The sequence below is a fragment of the Pristiophorus japonicus genome, chromosome 14 (assembly GCF_044704955.1).
Source record: "Pristiophorus japonicus isolate sPriJap1 chromosome 14, sPriJap1.hap1, whole genome shotgun sequence".
In the NCBI taxonomy this organism is placed as follows: domain Eukaryota; kingdom Metazoa; phylum Chordata; class Chondrichthyes; family Pristiophoridae; genus Pristiophorus; species Pristiophorus japonicus.
The window spans coordinates 10930298-10945829 of record NC_091990.1 but is presented as its reverse complement, the minus strand read 5'-3'; the positions used below and the strand labels follow the sequence as shown (position 1 = coordinate 10945829).

General features: G+C 44.7%; 1 protein-coding gene across 1 annotated transcript in view; it reads right to left on the bottom strand.

Moving 5' to 3' along the window:
• Positions 1 to 15532, bottom strand: part of hdac1 (histone deacetylase 1) — a 53306-nt gene that overhangs the window by 20056 nt on the left and 17718 nt on the right. The window contains exons 2-5 of the mRNA XM_070898869.1: positions 12222 to 12334; positions 4678 to 4795; positions 2675 to 2749; positions 649 to 787 (exon numbers count right to left, since the gene is read on the bottom strand). Coding sequence (XP_070754970.1) covers positions 649 to 787; positions 2675 to 2749; positions 4678 to 4795; positions 12222 to 12334 — 445 coding nt within the window. The remainder of the gene's footprint in view (positions 1 to 648; positions 788 to 2674; positions 2750 to 4677; positions 4796 to 12221; positions 12335 to 15532) is intronic.

Below are 15532 nucleotides of genomic sequence, written 5' to 3'. Positions count from 1 at the left end.
GGCGGGGGGGGGGGGGGGGGGAAAGAGGAGAGAGAGAGGACATTTTTCATCTCAGTCCTAAGTGGCCAACCCCTTATTCTGAGACTATGCCCGCTGGTTCTAGATTCTCCAGCCAGGGAAAACATCCTCCCATCATCTACCTCTTCAAGCCTCTTTAGAATTTTATACATTTCAATGTGATCACCGCTCATTCTGCCAAACTCTAGGGAACATAGGCCTCGTCTACGCAATCTCCCCTCATAGGACAATCCCCCATCCTAGGAATTAGTCTAGGGAACCTTCGCTGCACTCCCTCTATGGCAAGTATATCCTTCCTTAGATAAGGAGACCAAAATATAATAGGAGTAAGCCATTTGGCCCCTTGAGCCTGCTCCGCCATTCAATAAGGTCATGGCTGATCTGAACCTGGGCTCAGCTCCACTTCCCTGCCCGCTCCCCATAACCCTTTACTCCCTTATCGCTCAAAAATCTGTATCTCCGATAAAACTGTGTACAATACTCCAGGTGTGGTCTCACCAAGGCCCTATATAATTGCTGCAAGACTGCTTTATCTTGTACTCAAATCTTGTTTGTAATAAAGGCTAACATACCATTTGCTTTCCCAATTGCCTGCTGTACCCGTACAGGGTTAATAAGCTATATGCTTACTTCAGTAATTCGAGAATAGCCAAGACAATGTCATTCACGTAACAAAAGCCAGATGCTTCCGATTTCTTTGCGTGGTGAAGTCCACCGGCCCAGTTGACGGCAATGTCTGTTTGCTGCTTGTTCAGTTTGACAGCTCCAGCTGTGGAAAGTAGCAACTTGCATTCATTCTACATTTCATACACCTGGGAAACACACCTCAAAAAAGGTAGCGACAGGAGTTTTACTTTGTTTTGACGCAATGTATTAAACCAGCTTGAAGATTAAAAACAAATGGTTACTACATGTAAAAAAATATATTTGTTCATGGGATGTGGGTGTTGCTGGCCAGCCAGCCAGCATTTATTGCCCATCCCTAATTGCCCTTCAGAAGGTGGTGGTGAGCCGCCTTCTTGAACTGCTGCAGTCCCCGTGATGAAGGTACTCCCTCAGTGTTGACTTTACTACAACTGAGCGGTTTGCTGGGCCATTTCAGAGGGCAGTTAAGAGTCAACCACAATGCGGTGGGGCTGGAGTCACATATAGGCCAGACTGGATAAGGACGGCAGATTTCCTTCCCTAAAAAGGACATTAGTGAACCGGATGGGTTTTTACAACAATCCGGCAGTTCCATGATCACCATTACTGATAATAGCTTTTTAATTCCAGATTTATTTAAGTAATTGAATTTAAATTCCATAGCTGCCGTGGTGGGGTTTGAACTCTTGACCCAGGATCATTAGTGCAGGCCTCCAGTAACACAACCACAATGCTACCATACCCCTACATTCTTCCCTGCCAAATATTAAAAAGGTACAGGTTAATTGCAATATAGGGTTTCAAAGATAATATTGGCACGTCACCAAGGGGCTTCAACTGTGAAAACTCTCTAAGCCGGGGCATTTGTATTTATAATATTCACGTACACCAGCAAGTCAGAACCAAGAGAGAGATGGTGAGAAGGATGATTCCAGGTTCAATCTCTGGGCTGTGTTGAATCAGCCTAAATCAGCTGGGTTATCAGTATGGATACTACAATTAGCCGTGGTGTGGGGTGAAGAGAACAGGGAGAGGATGCTGAACCATTAAGCCCAGGTTCCTGCTCCGATCGCTATGGAGTGACCGCTGTCGTAAGTGCTGTCATGTTGGAATGTGGTGAGGGTTGAGATCAGCTTAGATTTCCCACTATAGGCGAATAGCCTGCTAACAATCGGAGGAATCTCCCACATAAATAATGCCCCTTGGCACCTATGGAACAAGGAGGCAATCTCTTCAGGACAGGTATGGGGGAAAATGGCAGAGGAAAACAAAAACGTTCAGTTTCCCCACTGCTATCCAATGAAATCAATTTGCTATTCAATATTTTACTAAATTAAAATACTGTATAAAAAATTGGATGAGCAATAGTTGAAAATTAATGCCTTAAGGAACTTCTGGAAAACAGGCAATGACAAATGCAAACAACACACTGGGGCTCATTTATACAGGAATGGAATTTTAAAGCAGAGAAGTTACGTTAAACTTGTATAGAAGCTGGGTTGGACCACACTTGGGAGTATTGTGCACAGTGCTGGTCTCCATATTACAAAAAGGATATAGGAGCAAAATAAGATTTACAAGGCTGATACCAGAACTGAGAGGTTATAACCAGCAAGAAAGACCGAACAGGCTGGGGCGCTTTTCTCTAGAAAACATGTCCCAATAGAAGACATACAAATTTTGAAGGGTAGACAGAGGCAATTTCCACTTGTGGGGAAGTCCAAAACTAGGGGCCATAAATACAAGATAATCACTAATAAATCCAATAGGAAATTCAGGAGAAACCTCTTTACCCAGTGAGTGGTTAGAATGTGGAACTTGTGACCACAGGGAGTAGCTGAGGCAAACAGCATCGGTGTATTTAAGGGGAAACTAGATCAGTACATGAGGGAGAAACAAATAGATGGATCTGTCGATAGGGCGAGATGAAGTAGGCTGGAGGAGGTTTGTGTGGACCAATTTGGTTGAATGGTCTGTTTCTGTGCTGTAAATCCTATGTTGCATCACTTACCAACTGAACCTCCAGTTGAGAGCTGGCAGAATTCAAACAGCCCATCAAACACAGGGCAGTCTTCTCCCACGTTAACTAACAGAAAACACAAGTTTTAGAATAAAAGAGTGATCGCAAAAAATTACATTATTGCCAAGTGACAAATAAAATATTTTATGTGGACAAAATATCCTCCCAAAGACATGCCCACTGAATTGCAACCAGTTTCCTGTTATTCTTATTAGTATGTCCTATGCCTCTTTCCTCCCGTCAGAACTCGTCAGCAATCTGTATCGCTTCCAGCTCTCGAGTCTCCATCCGTACAGATTTTACTACAGATAACTCAAGCAGACCAAATGCCAGCCACTCTCCAATGGGCAAAGACATAGCTTGGCGCAGCACCAAGTCAGATGGACAAGAACAAGCAGCATATTTGATGCTTGGACTGTGCGGAGTTAGGCGATCTCAGCCAGTGCAGCATTTGAGATAATGCAATTGGTTTGAGGGGGGAAAAAAAAAGACTTGCACTTATATAGTGCCTTTCACAACCACCGGACATCTCAAAGCGCTTTACAGCCAATGAAATACTTTTGGAGTGTAGTCACAGTTGTAATGTGGGAAACGCGGCAGCCAATTTGTGCACAGCAAGCTCCCACAAACAGCCATTTGATAACGGCCACAATCTTTTTATGTTGATTGAGGGATAAATATTGGGCAGGTCACCGGGAATAACTCCCCTGCTCGTCTTCGAAATAGTGCCACGTCCACTTGAGAGCGCAGACAGGGCCTCGATTTAACGTCTCATCTGAAAGACGGCACCTTCGACAGTGGAGCGCTCCCTCAGCACTGCACTGGAATGTCAGCCTAGATTTATGTGCTCAAGTTCGTGGAATGGGGCTTGAATCCACAACCTTCGGACTCCGAGGCGAGTGTGCTACCCACTGAGCCACAGCTGACACCAACGTTGAGGACCGACGTTCCCTGTAATGTGTGTGTGGAGGTCACATGGTCCCATGAGCAAGCTGCGCAGCCCATTCAAAACACCGCCACGTGTGGTTTCTCGATTTAAAAGCCGGTTGCACGGGACCCCCGGACTGCTGCGCGGCCATGCAGCTTAAAAGGGAACGTTGCAGAGCACCCCTGGTTAGAGCGGAGAGGAAGAAATAGAATAAAAGTGGTTTGGGGGCGGGGGGGGGGGGGGGGAATTCCCTGATCCCCATCACTAGCCAGTCAATTTCACTACTTGTGGGGGGTTCACACTCGTTTTCAAGGCTCAAAAATTAAACCGAGGAATGGAACCATGTCCCAAGAGCTAGTGCCTTCAGGAGGGGGAAAATCTTTTGGCAACATGAATGATCATTCTGCAAAATGCCAAACTAAAGGAGGTAAAATGCTTTCTAACTTAGTGCTGGAAGCATTAGCGTTTTCACTACTCTTCCTTTCCAAGTCCTTTGAGATGATTTGTCCACTGCATACAACTAAAATACAAAAAAGGTTGAAGTTTGTTGAAAAGATACGTCTTTTATTTTTTTTAAAACTGTTGTACTGCATGTGCAACAACCCTGCATTCACATTCCCCCCCCAGAAAAGCATTGAACGGTTAGGATGATTAAGTCGTGACCTCCACATGCAAATAAGGATTTGACGGGACAAAATGCAGAAGCACATCTTGATAGCCTGCAAATTTGTCAAGAAAGTGAAGTCTGACCAAGATAAAAAAAAAGGATCAGTGGCTATTTCATATTAGGCACAATGTGGGACATAGAAAAGGCACTACACAGGTACAAGGGTGTACAAGATCTCTTGAAATTGCTGAATTGTCCTCCTTTGCATTGGTCTCCTCTTTGGTAAGTAGCCCGTGCAAAACCCAGTAGACCAAAAGCTACACGTACTGCATTCTTACACATGAAATGGGCAGCAAAACACCATGGTTGAGTAAATTAACATGCTCATTTACAGCACTTCTGCACTCCATCTCAATGCAAAATCCTAAAGCTAAACGAGACGAATAAAGGGTAACATACATCTTTGCATCTGCTTGCTGTATTCAGACATGTTGTCTGGACGAATGGATCGCAGGAACTTGATGTAGTCATCACTGTGGTACTTTGTCATTTCTTCAGCTGAAGCTTTGTGTGGACGCTTTGGAGGAACAGAAAGGGAAACCTTTGTTTCAATTACATTTCATACTTCATGGACTGATAGCTATAGAAAAGATAGAATGCAAGACTTTAGCTGTATGTTTAAAATTGAGAAATTCAGTGTGTAGAATATTCTGCACGTACACCAGTATCCACATTAATATTCCCTTTAAGCAGCGTGGCTGTACTGCGATCTTCAGCTCCCGCGCAGGCCGCTCAACGGTATTATAATGGAAAAACTGCGTATGTGCGGTAATTTGAATGGGCCGTGCACCCAAAAAAAAATTAGCGGGTACATTGACCCACATACTTCCAATTTCACTGCTACCAACCAGAAGCACCAACTTTGTGCTGGGGTTAATTCCGTGAACACCAGCACCCTCCACTACCTTACCAAAGTGGCCATTCTTCAGAGGGGACCAACAAATGATGCAGATTTTGTCCTCACCAAGGCCCACACATTTCTAAAAATTCATTTTCGGGATGTGGCTGTTGTAGGCAAAGCCGTCATTTATACCCCATCCCTAATTGCTCAAGAGCGTGTTGATGGGCTGCCTTCTTGAACCGCTGCAGCCCGTGCGGTGAGGGTACTCCCACAGTGCTGTTGGGCGGAGAGTTTGACCCACCCAGCGGCAATGGAGGAATGGTGACATAGATCTGTCAGGATGGTGTGCGACTTGGAGATGATTATGTTCCCATGCACCTGCTGCCCTTGTCCTTCTAGGGAGCAGAGGTTGTGGGTTTGGGAGGTGCTGCCGAAGAAGCCTTGGTGAGTTGCTTTGCATCTTGTAGATAGTACACACTGCAGCCACGATATGCCAATGGTGAGGGGAGTGGATGTTTAAGTCAGTGGGGGTAGGGGGTCAATCAAGTGCACTGCTATGTTACAGAGGTACTTTGGGGAGGTGAGCCACCTGTCGCAGAATACCCAGCCTCTGACCTGCTCTGGTAGCTATGACGTGCGTGGTTGGTCAAGTTCAGTTTCTGGTCAAAGGTGACCCCCCCAGGACGTTGATAGGGTCTCAGCAATGATAATGCCATTGAATGTCATGGGGAGGTGGTTCTGCTCTCATACAAGATTGCCAGACACTTGTGTGGCGCAAATATTACTCGACAACCTAAGCCTAGATGTTGTCCAGATCTTACTGCATGCAGGCATGGACTGCTTCATTATCAGAAAATGCAAATGAAACTGAACACACAGCAATCATCAGCAAGCAGCTCCACTTTTGACTGGAGATTTATAGCTGAACTGTTATACCATGAATCACACAATGTATTATTTAATATAGTTGATCTCCTGCACCACTGCTCATGGGTAAAAACTAGACGCAAAGGTCTCGCTTCCTGTAACTGTCACCATTTCTGTCACATTAGCCAATTATTTTGTCTCTCTTTGACTATGTGCGTCGCTCTCTCTCCCGTTCCAGATATACCTCACTTTTGTTTTATCTCGGACTGTCAAATTTTTCTCTAACTCATCACTCTTGCTCCCTTTGTCGCTCCTTGTCTGTCCCCTCTGTTCTAGATGCCCATCAGTATTTAGAAACATAGAAATTTACAGCGCAGGAGGCCATTTCGGCCCATCGCGTCCACACCGGCCAACAGAGCAGCACGGCCCTCGGTCAGCAGCCCTGAAGGTTACATATAAACCTATGAACAATGACAGAAAGGTAAAGAGCACCCAGCCCAACCAGTCCGCCCCACACAACTGCAACACCCCTTACACTGAAACATTCTACACTCCACCCCAACCGGAGCCATGTGATCTCCAGGGGAGGGGCAAGAACCAGAAAAGACCCAGGCCAACTGAGGAAAAAAATCTGGGAAAATTCCTCTCCGACCGATCCAGGCGATCACCCTGGCCATATTAGATTCCCTGCAGTACTTACCATCGTATCTGCGCCGTCCAACAAAAGGTCATCCAGTCTAATCCCAATTACCAGCTCTAGGTCCATAAGCCTGCAGGTTACTTTGTGCCCATTCAACCACCTTTTAAATGTGGCGAAGGTTTCTGCATCCACCACCCTTCCAGGCAGCGAGTGCCAGACCCCCACAACCCTGCGTGAAGAAGCCCCCCCTCAAACTTCCACCGACCATCTTAAAACTATGCCCCCTCGTAATAGACCCCTCTACCAATGGAAATAGGCCCTTGCTATCCACTATATCCAAGCCCCTCAACATTTTGTACACTTCAATGAGGTCCCCTCTGTTCCAATGAGAACAAACCCAGCCTATCCAATCTGTCCTCATTACTAAGATTCTCCATTCAGGCAGTATCCTAGTAAATCTCCTCTGCACCCTCTCTAGTGCAATCATGTCATTCCTATAACAGCGGCCAGAACTGCATGCAGTACTCCAGCTGTGACCTAACCAGAGTATTATACAATTTAAGCATAACCTCCCTGCTCTTTTATTCTATGCCTCGGCCAATAAAGGCAAGCATTCTGTATGCCTTCTTAACCACCTGCCTTGTTACTTTCAGGGATAAGCACTCCAATGTCCCTTTGTTCATCTACACTATTAAGTGGCCTACCGCTTAATGTGTATACCCTTTCCTTATTAGCCCTCCCCAAGTGAATCATATCACACTTCTCTCAATTAAATTCCATTTGCCACTGCTCTGCCCACCTGACCAGTTCATTGATATTCTCCAGCAGTCCATGACTTTCCTCTTCATTATCAACCACACAGCCAATTTTAGTGTCACCTGTAAACTCCTTAATCATACCTCGTTGTATTCAAATCTAAATCATTGATATATACCACAAAAAGCAAGGGACCCTGCGGAACCCACTGGAAACATCCATCAATCATTACCCTTTGCTTCCTACCTCAGCCAATTTTGGATCCAACTTGCCACTTTGCCTTGGATCCCATGGGCTTTAACCTTCGTGACCAATCTACCATGTGGGACCTTATTCAAAAGCTTTGCTAAAGTCCATATACACTACATCGTATGCACTATCCTCATCGACTCTCTTGGTTACCTCCTCAAACACGTTCGGCCGTTAAATCCATGCTGACTGCCTTTCCAAATGTAGATTTATCCTGTCTTTCAGAATTTTTTCCAATAATTTTCCCACCACTGAGGTTAGGCTGACAGGCCTGTAATTACATGACCTATCCCCTTTCTCCCTTCTTAAACAAGGGTACTACATTAGCAGTCCTCCAGCACCATGCCCAAATCTAAAGAGGACTGGAAAATGATGGTCAAGGCCGCTGCTACTTCCTCTTTTACTTTGCTCAATAGCCTGGGATGCATTTCATCCAGTCCTGGGAACTTACCTACTTTCAAAGCTGCTAAACCCCTTAATACTTCCTCTCTCACGATGTTTATTTCATCCAGAATATCACACTCCTCCTCGATAGCGGTATCTGCATTGCCCCTTTCCTTTGTGAAAACAGTTGCAAAGTATTTAAGAACCATACCAACATCTTCCGCCTCCACACAAACATTGCCCTCATAGTTTCCAATAGGCTCTACCCTTTTAGTTACCCTCGTGCTCTTAATTTATAGAACATCTTTGGGTTTTCCTTAATTTTACTAGCCAAGAATTTTTCATGCTCTCTCTCAGCATTCCCAATATCCTTTTTAATTTTGCCTCTTAACTTTGTCTCTTGCCTCAAGAGTCAGCTTGGCTCAGTGGTAGCCCGAGTCAGAAGGTCTTGGATCCAAACCAAACTCCAGGGATTTGAGCACATAATCTAGACTGACACTGCATTACAGCATCGAGGGATTACAGCTATACCATCCTTTGGAGGAGACGTTAAATTGAGGTCCAGCCTGCCTATTCGGCCAGATGGCAAGCGATCGCAGGCCATTAATCGAGAAGCAAGGGATATCATTTAGTCCTCAACGACCACCAAAACAGATTAACTGGTCATTCACCTCATTGGTATTTTGGGTCCCTGTTGCGCAAATTGTTGCCAACAAAACGAGTGACTACTCTTCTCGACAATGCAATAATGACACTAAAGGCTCTGTGTAAATGCACGTCCTCTCATTTTTTCTGTATATCTAATACTCTGCAGGCTTCTTGCATACTTTGTCGTTTTCCTCCCCTTTTGCTCTCACCCGCCAACGTTTCAAACCTGATGGTCACATTATCGAGCTTTTTTCTAGGAGTTGGGAGTAGGGCTGTGTAGTCTTTTTAGTTGCTGCTTCCGTTCCAGATAATTATGCACATATAAATATTTGTAGGACTACTGTTGTGGGCTGCCAATTATTATTGCCTTCAGCTCTGGCTCAGTTGGTAGCACCCTCTCCTCAGAATCAGAAGGTTGTCCCACTCCAGAAAATTGAGCATTAAAAAAAAAAAATCTAGGCCGACACTCCCAGTGCAGTACTAATGGAGTGCTACACTGTCGGAGGTGCCATCTTTCGGATGAGACATTAAACCGAGGCCCCGTCTACCCTCTCGGGTGGATGTAAAAGATCCCATGGCACTATTTCAGAGAAACAGGAGAGTTCTCCTCAGTGTCCTGGACAATATTTATCCCTCAATCAACATCAAAAACAGATTATCTGGTCATCATCACATTGGCGTTTGTGGGAGCTTGCTGTGCGCAAATTGGCTGCTGCGTTTCCTACATTATAATAGTGACTGCACTTCAAAAGTACTTAATTGGCTGGGGCGTCCGGTGTTCGTGAAAGGCACTATACAAATGCAAATCTCTTTCTTTTCTGGGCTTGGGGACAGTTTGAATGGACTAGGCACTAAGACTGAGCAACACTAGGTCAGGGAACTGGCCAGAAGAGCAGCAAGATTCATGCTGAAGTAAAGTCAGGAGATCATGTCTGGTACAGTTTTCATTCTGTGACTTGTAACCTTAGAACAAACTTAATTTAAGGTAATTGGCAAAAGAACCAGAGACGAGAAGTTTAAAAAAAAATAAATGCACCGATTTATGACGACTGGAATGCACTGCCTGAAGCAGATTCAATAGCAACTTACAAAAGGTAATCGGATCAAACTCAAAGTGGACAAATGTGTATGGCTATGGATAAAGGACAGGGGTGTGGACTAATTGGATAGCTCTTTCAAAAGAGCTGGCACAGACACGATGGGCCGTATGGGACCTGCACTGTATCATTCTATGATTCATAACTCAACTGAGTAGTAAAAACAAATCAGTGCATTCACACGTCTATTTCCAAATGTTCCATCATAACTGCTACACAGAATGCCCCAAAGGACTGAAGTAGGACCCAATTAGTAGACCAAACACTGCCTGCTAGTTCACTTTGCAGCCTAATTATATTACTGAAATCTTCACTGCAAAAGTCAGAAATTCTCAAGCATTTAAATTGTTGCAGGAACAGAAAGCAAGATTTGCCAAGAATGAGATTTTGCCAGGCCTCCTCCTTCAGCAGTCCCCTGGAGTCGAGGATGACTTGCTTCCACACGCGAGTTCTCAGGCAACAAACAAATGCGGGACCTACAGTCTCTGTCACAGGTGGGACTGATGGTGGTTGAAGGGATGGGTGGGTGGGGGCTTGGTTTGTCGTGCGCTCCTTCCACTGTTTGTGCTTGGCTTCTGCGTGCTCCCGGTGAAGAGACTCGAGGTGTTCAGCACCTTCCCGGATGCTTCTCCTCCACTTTGAGCGGTCTTGGGCCAGGGATTCCCAGGTGCCGGTGAGGATATTGCACTTTTTCCAAGGCGGCTTTGAGGGTGCTCCTGTAACATTTCCTCTGCCCACCTTTGGCTTGTTTGCCGAGAAGGAGTTCAGAGTAGAGCGCTTGCTTTGGGAGTCTCATGTCTGGCCTGCGAACGACGTGGCCTGCCCAGCGGAGCTGATCGAGTGTGGTCAGTGCTTCAATGCTGGGGATGTTGGCCTGGTCGAGGATGCTAATGTTGCCAGGTATAAAAGTGGTAGCCTCCCAATTGCCAGACTGCAAACGGAAGTATACTATGCTTGCATCCTGGGAAAGGTCAGCAGGAAAAGCCAGGTAAGCACTGGATGCTTAGCACAACTCTAGCCTCGCAGAAACAAACAGGCCTCTTCACAGGAAAGCATTTCAAAGATAAAACAGGTAGGTTTATGGCCAAGTTTAAATTTTCCTTTGCATACGTGTGATTTTAAAAAAAGTCAAGTGGCTCAAAAGGCACCACATCTGCCAAAATTTGAGCCATTTCATTAGTTGGATTTACTGCTCTTGCTGGTTCTAGAATACTTTGGAAAACTGAAAAATGTGATTGTGGTTTTGCTAGTTACTATTGAAAGAAACAAAAAGATCGGACGTCTCAAAGTGCTTTACAGCCAATGAAGTACTTTTGGAGTGTAGTCACTGTTGTAATGTTGTCACCTACCTGGTCCACATTTAGTCAATTGGACAACGTTTAGATTGACTGACCAATAAATTTGACAGACAGTAATGATTTGAGCCGATCATGATTTTTTTTTTTTAAAACCCCACCTACAGATGCATGCTAGATACAAGACTTAATTATGTAGGTTTTTCAGGAACTTGCCACTTACAAAGGTCAGATTTTTTACTTGCCTTGCGTAGGCATAGTTCCATTTTACCCCTATGCAGCTGTACTCTCACTGTAACCTAGAACCTATTGAAGACTGCATTAGGATCCTTAAGCTCATGAGGACCACATTTACTACAACAACTTTTATTTATATTTAGTCTTCAACACAGCAAAACGTTCCAAGGCTATTCACAACAGTGTTAAGACAAAACAAAAATTTGACTCAGAGCCATAAGAAATTACAGATGAGGTAGATTTTAAGGAGTGTCTTAGAGGAAAGAGAGGTAGAAAGGCAGAGAGGTTTACAGAGGGAGTTCCAGAGTTTGGGGCCCAGGCAGCTGAAGGCACGGCCACCGATGGTTAAGCGATTATAATCAGGGATGCTCTAGAGGGCAGAATTAGAGGAGCGCAGATATCTCGTGAGATTGAGAGAAATTATAGAAATAGGGAGGGGCGAGGCCATGGAGTGATTTGTAAAAAAGGATGAGAATTTTGAAATTGAGGCATTGCTTAACCGGGAGCCAATGTAGGTCAGCGAACACAGGGGGTGACGGGTGAGCGGGACTTGGTGCGAGTTAGGACACGGGCTGCCGAGTTTTGGATCACCAAGTTTACGTAGTGAAGAATGTGGGTCTTCTAGGAGCTAGGAGTGCGTTGGAATAGTCCAGTCTAGAGGCAACAAAGGCATGGATGAGGGTTTCAGAAGCAGATGAGCTGAGGCAGGGGCGGAGACCGGCGATGTTAGAGGTGGAAACAACGGTTTTAGTTATGCCGTGGATATTTGGCCAGAAGCTCATTTCAGGGTCAAATGATGCCTAAGTTGCGAACAGTCTAATTTACCCTAAATTAGTCGTGCAGGTTTTTATCTTTGCATTGGATGTGACAAGTATAAAAGGATGAATCGCACAAACAAAATAATCTAGTCACTACTTAATGGTACTTACATAGATTTCCATTTTTCTGTACAAGCCATAGTTTAGCAGCAGGTTGTGAGTCATTCGAATTCTGTGTGGTTTCATTGGATGACCCTGCCCATAGTAGTAATTCCCAACATCACCTGCAATTAAAATGGAAAAATATGACAATGTTAAGAACATAAGAAATAGGAGCAGGAGGCCGCCATTCGGCCCCTCGAGCCTGCTCTGCCATTCAATAAGATCATGACTCCACTTTCCCGTCCGCCATCTCTCGATTCCTCGAGAGTACAAAAATCTATCGATCGCAGCCTTAAATATACTCAACGATTCAGCATCCACAGCCCTGTGGGGTAGAGAATACCAAAGATTCACAACCCTCCAAGTGCAGACATTCTTCCTCATCGAAATGGCCGACCTCTTATCCTGAGACTAGTTCTCGATTCTCCAGCCAGGGAAAACATCCTCACAGCATCTACCCTGTCAATCCTCCTCAGAATCTTCTATGTTTCAATGATATCACCTCTCAGTGATATCACTGAAACATACTTCTGAACTCCAGAGAGTACAGGCCCAATCTAATCAATCTCCCCTCGTAGGATAACCCCCTCACCCCAGGAATCAATGTAGTGAACCTTCATTCCACCACCTCCAAGGCAAGTGTATCCTTCCAAGTATATAGGCAAGACAAGTATATAAACAAGGTCTATGCACTGTTTGTATACTACAGATGGCATCTGAAGACTGCAGAGAAACAATTCAAGACAGACAGGCTGGTGGAATGGATTGTCATGCAGATGTAATTTAACCCAGAAAAGTGCGAAGTGATGCATTTTGGTAGGAAGAACAAGGAGAGGCAATATAAACTAAAGGGCACCATTCTAAAGGGGGTAGATGAACAGAGAGACCTGGGGGTATATGTGCACAAATCGTTGAAGGTGGCAGGGCCGATTGAGAAAATGGTTAAAAAAGCATACACAATCCTGGGCTTCATAAACAGAGGCATAGAGTACAAAAACAAGTAAGTTATGAACCACCTTTATAAAACACGGGTTCGGCCTCAACTGGAGTATTGTGTCCTCTGGACACCACACTTTAGGAAGGATGTGAAGATCTTAGAGAAGGTGCAGAAGGTCCAGGAATGAAGGACTTCAGCTATGTGGATAGACTGGAGAAGCTGGGGTTGTTCTCCTTGGAGCAGAGATGGTTGAGGGGAAATTTGATAGGTATTCAAAATCATGAGGGATCTAGACAGAGTAGTTACATAACATAAGTACAACATAAGTACATAAGAATTAGTAACAGTAGTAGGCCATCTAGCCCCTCGAGCCTGCTCCGCTACTCAACAAGATCATGACTGATCTGGCCGTGGACTCAGCTCCACTTACCCGCCCGCTCCCCATAACCCTCAATTCCCTTATTGGTTAAAAATCTGAGAGATTTGAATACATTTAATGAGCTAGCCTCACCTGCTTCCCTGGGCAGAGAATACCACAGATTCACAACCCTCTGGGAGAAGAAATTCCTTCTCAACTCGGTTTTAAATTGGCTCCCCCGTATTTTGAGGCTATGCCCCCTAGTTCTAGTCTCCCCGACCAGTGGAAACAACCTCTCTGCCTCCATCTTGTCTATCCCGTTCATTATTTTAAATGTTTCTATATCACTCCTCATCCTTCTGAACTCCAACGAGTAAAGACCCAGTCTACTCAATCTATCATCCTAAGGTAACTCCCTCATCTCCGGAATCAGCCTAGTGAATCGTCTCTGTACCCCCTCCAAAGCTAAGTATATCCTTCCTTAAGTAAGGTGACCAAAAATGCACGCAGTACTCCAGGTGCGGCCTCACCAATACCCTGTACAGTTGCAGCAGGACCTACCTGCTTTTGTACTCCATCCCTCTCGCAATGAAGGCCAACATTCCATTCGCCTTCCTGATTACCTGCTGCACCTGCAAACTAACTTTTTGGGATTCATGCACAAGGACCCCTAGGTCCCTCTGCACCGCAGCATGTTGTAATTTCTCCCCATTCAAATAATACTCCCTTTTACTGTTTTTTCCCCCCCCACCCCCAAGGTGGATGACCTCACATTTTCCGACATTGTATTCCATCTGCCAAACCTTAGCCCATTCGCTTAACCTATCTAAATCTCTGCAGCATGTGTCCTCTACATAACCCGCTTTCCCACTAATCTGCGTCATCTGCAAATTTTGTTACACTACACTGTCCCCTCTTCTAGGTCATCTATGTATATTGTAAACAGTTGTGGTTCCCGCACCGATCCCTGTGGCACACCACTAACCACCGATTTCCAACCCGAAAAGGACCCATTTATCCCGACTCTCTGCTTTCTGTTAGCCAGCCAATTCTTGATCCATGCTCATACATTTCCTCTGACTCCGCGTACCTTTATCTTCTGCAGTAACCTTTTGTGTGGCACCTTATCGAATGCCTTTTGGAAATCTAAACACAACACATCTATCGGTACACTTCTATCCACCATGCTCGTTACATCCTCAAAGAATTCCAGTAAATTAGTTAAACACGATTTCCCCTTCATGAATCCATGTTGCGTCTGCTTGATTGCACTATTCCTATCTAGATGTCCCGCTATTTCTTCCTTAATGATAGTTTTAAGCATTTTCCCCACTACAGATGTTAAACTAACCGGCCTATAGTTACCTGCCTTTTGTCTGCACCCCCCCCTTTTTAAAAAAAAAAACAGAGGCGTTACATTAGCTGCTTTCCAATCCGCTGGTACCTCCCCAGAGTCCAGAGAATTTTGGTAGATTATAACGAATGCATCGGCTATAACTTCTGCCATCTCTTAATACCCTGGGATGCATTTCATCAGGACCAGGGGACTTGTCTACCTTGAGATCCATTAGCCTGTCCAGCACTACTCCCCTAGTGATAGTCTCAAGGTCCGCCCATCCCACATTCCCGTGACCAGCAATTTATGGCATGGTTTTTGTGTCTTCCACTGTGAAGACCGAAGCAAAATAATTGTTTAAGGTCTCATCCATTTCCACATTTCCCATTATTAAATCCCCCTTCTCATCTTCTAAGGGACCAACATTTACTTTAGTCGCTCTTTTCCGTTTTATATATCGGTAAAAGCTTTTACTATCTGTTTTTATGTTTTGCGCAAGTTTACTTTCGGAATCTCTCTTTCCTTTCTTTATTGTTTCCTTAGTCATGCTTTGCTGTCGTTTAAAATTTTCCCAATCTTCTATTTTCCCACTAACCTTGGCTACCTTATACGCATTGGTTTTTAATTTGATACTCTCCTTTATTTCCTTGGTTATCCCTTCTCTTACCGCCCTTCTTTTTCACTGGAAT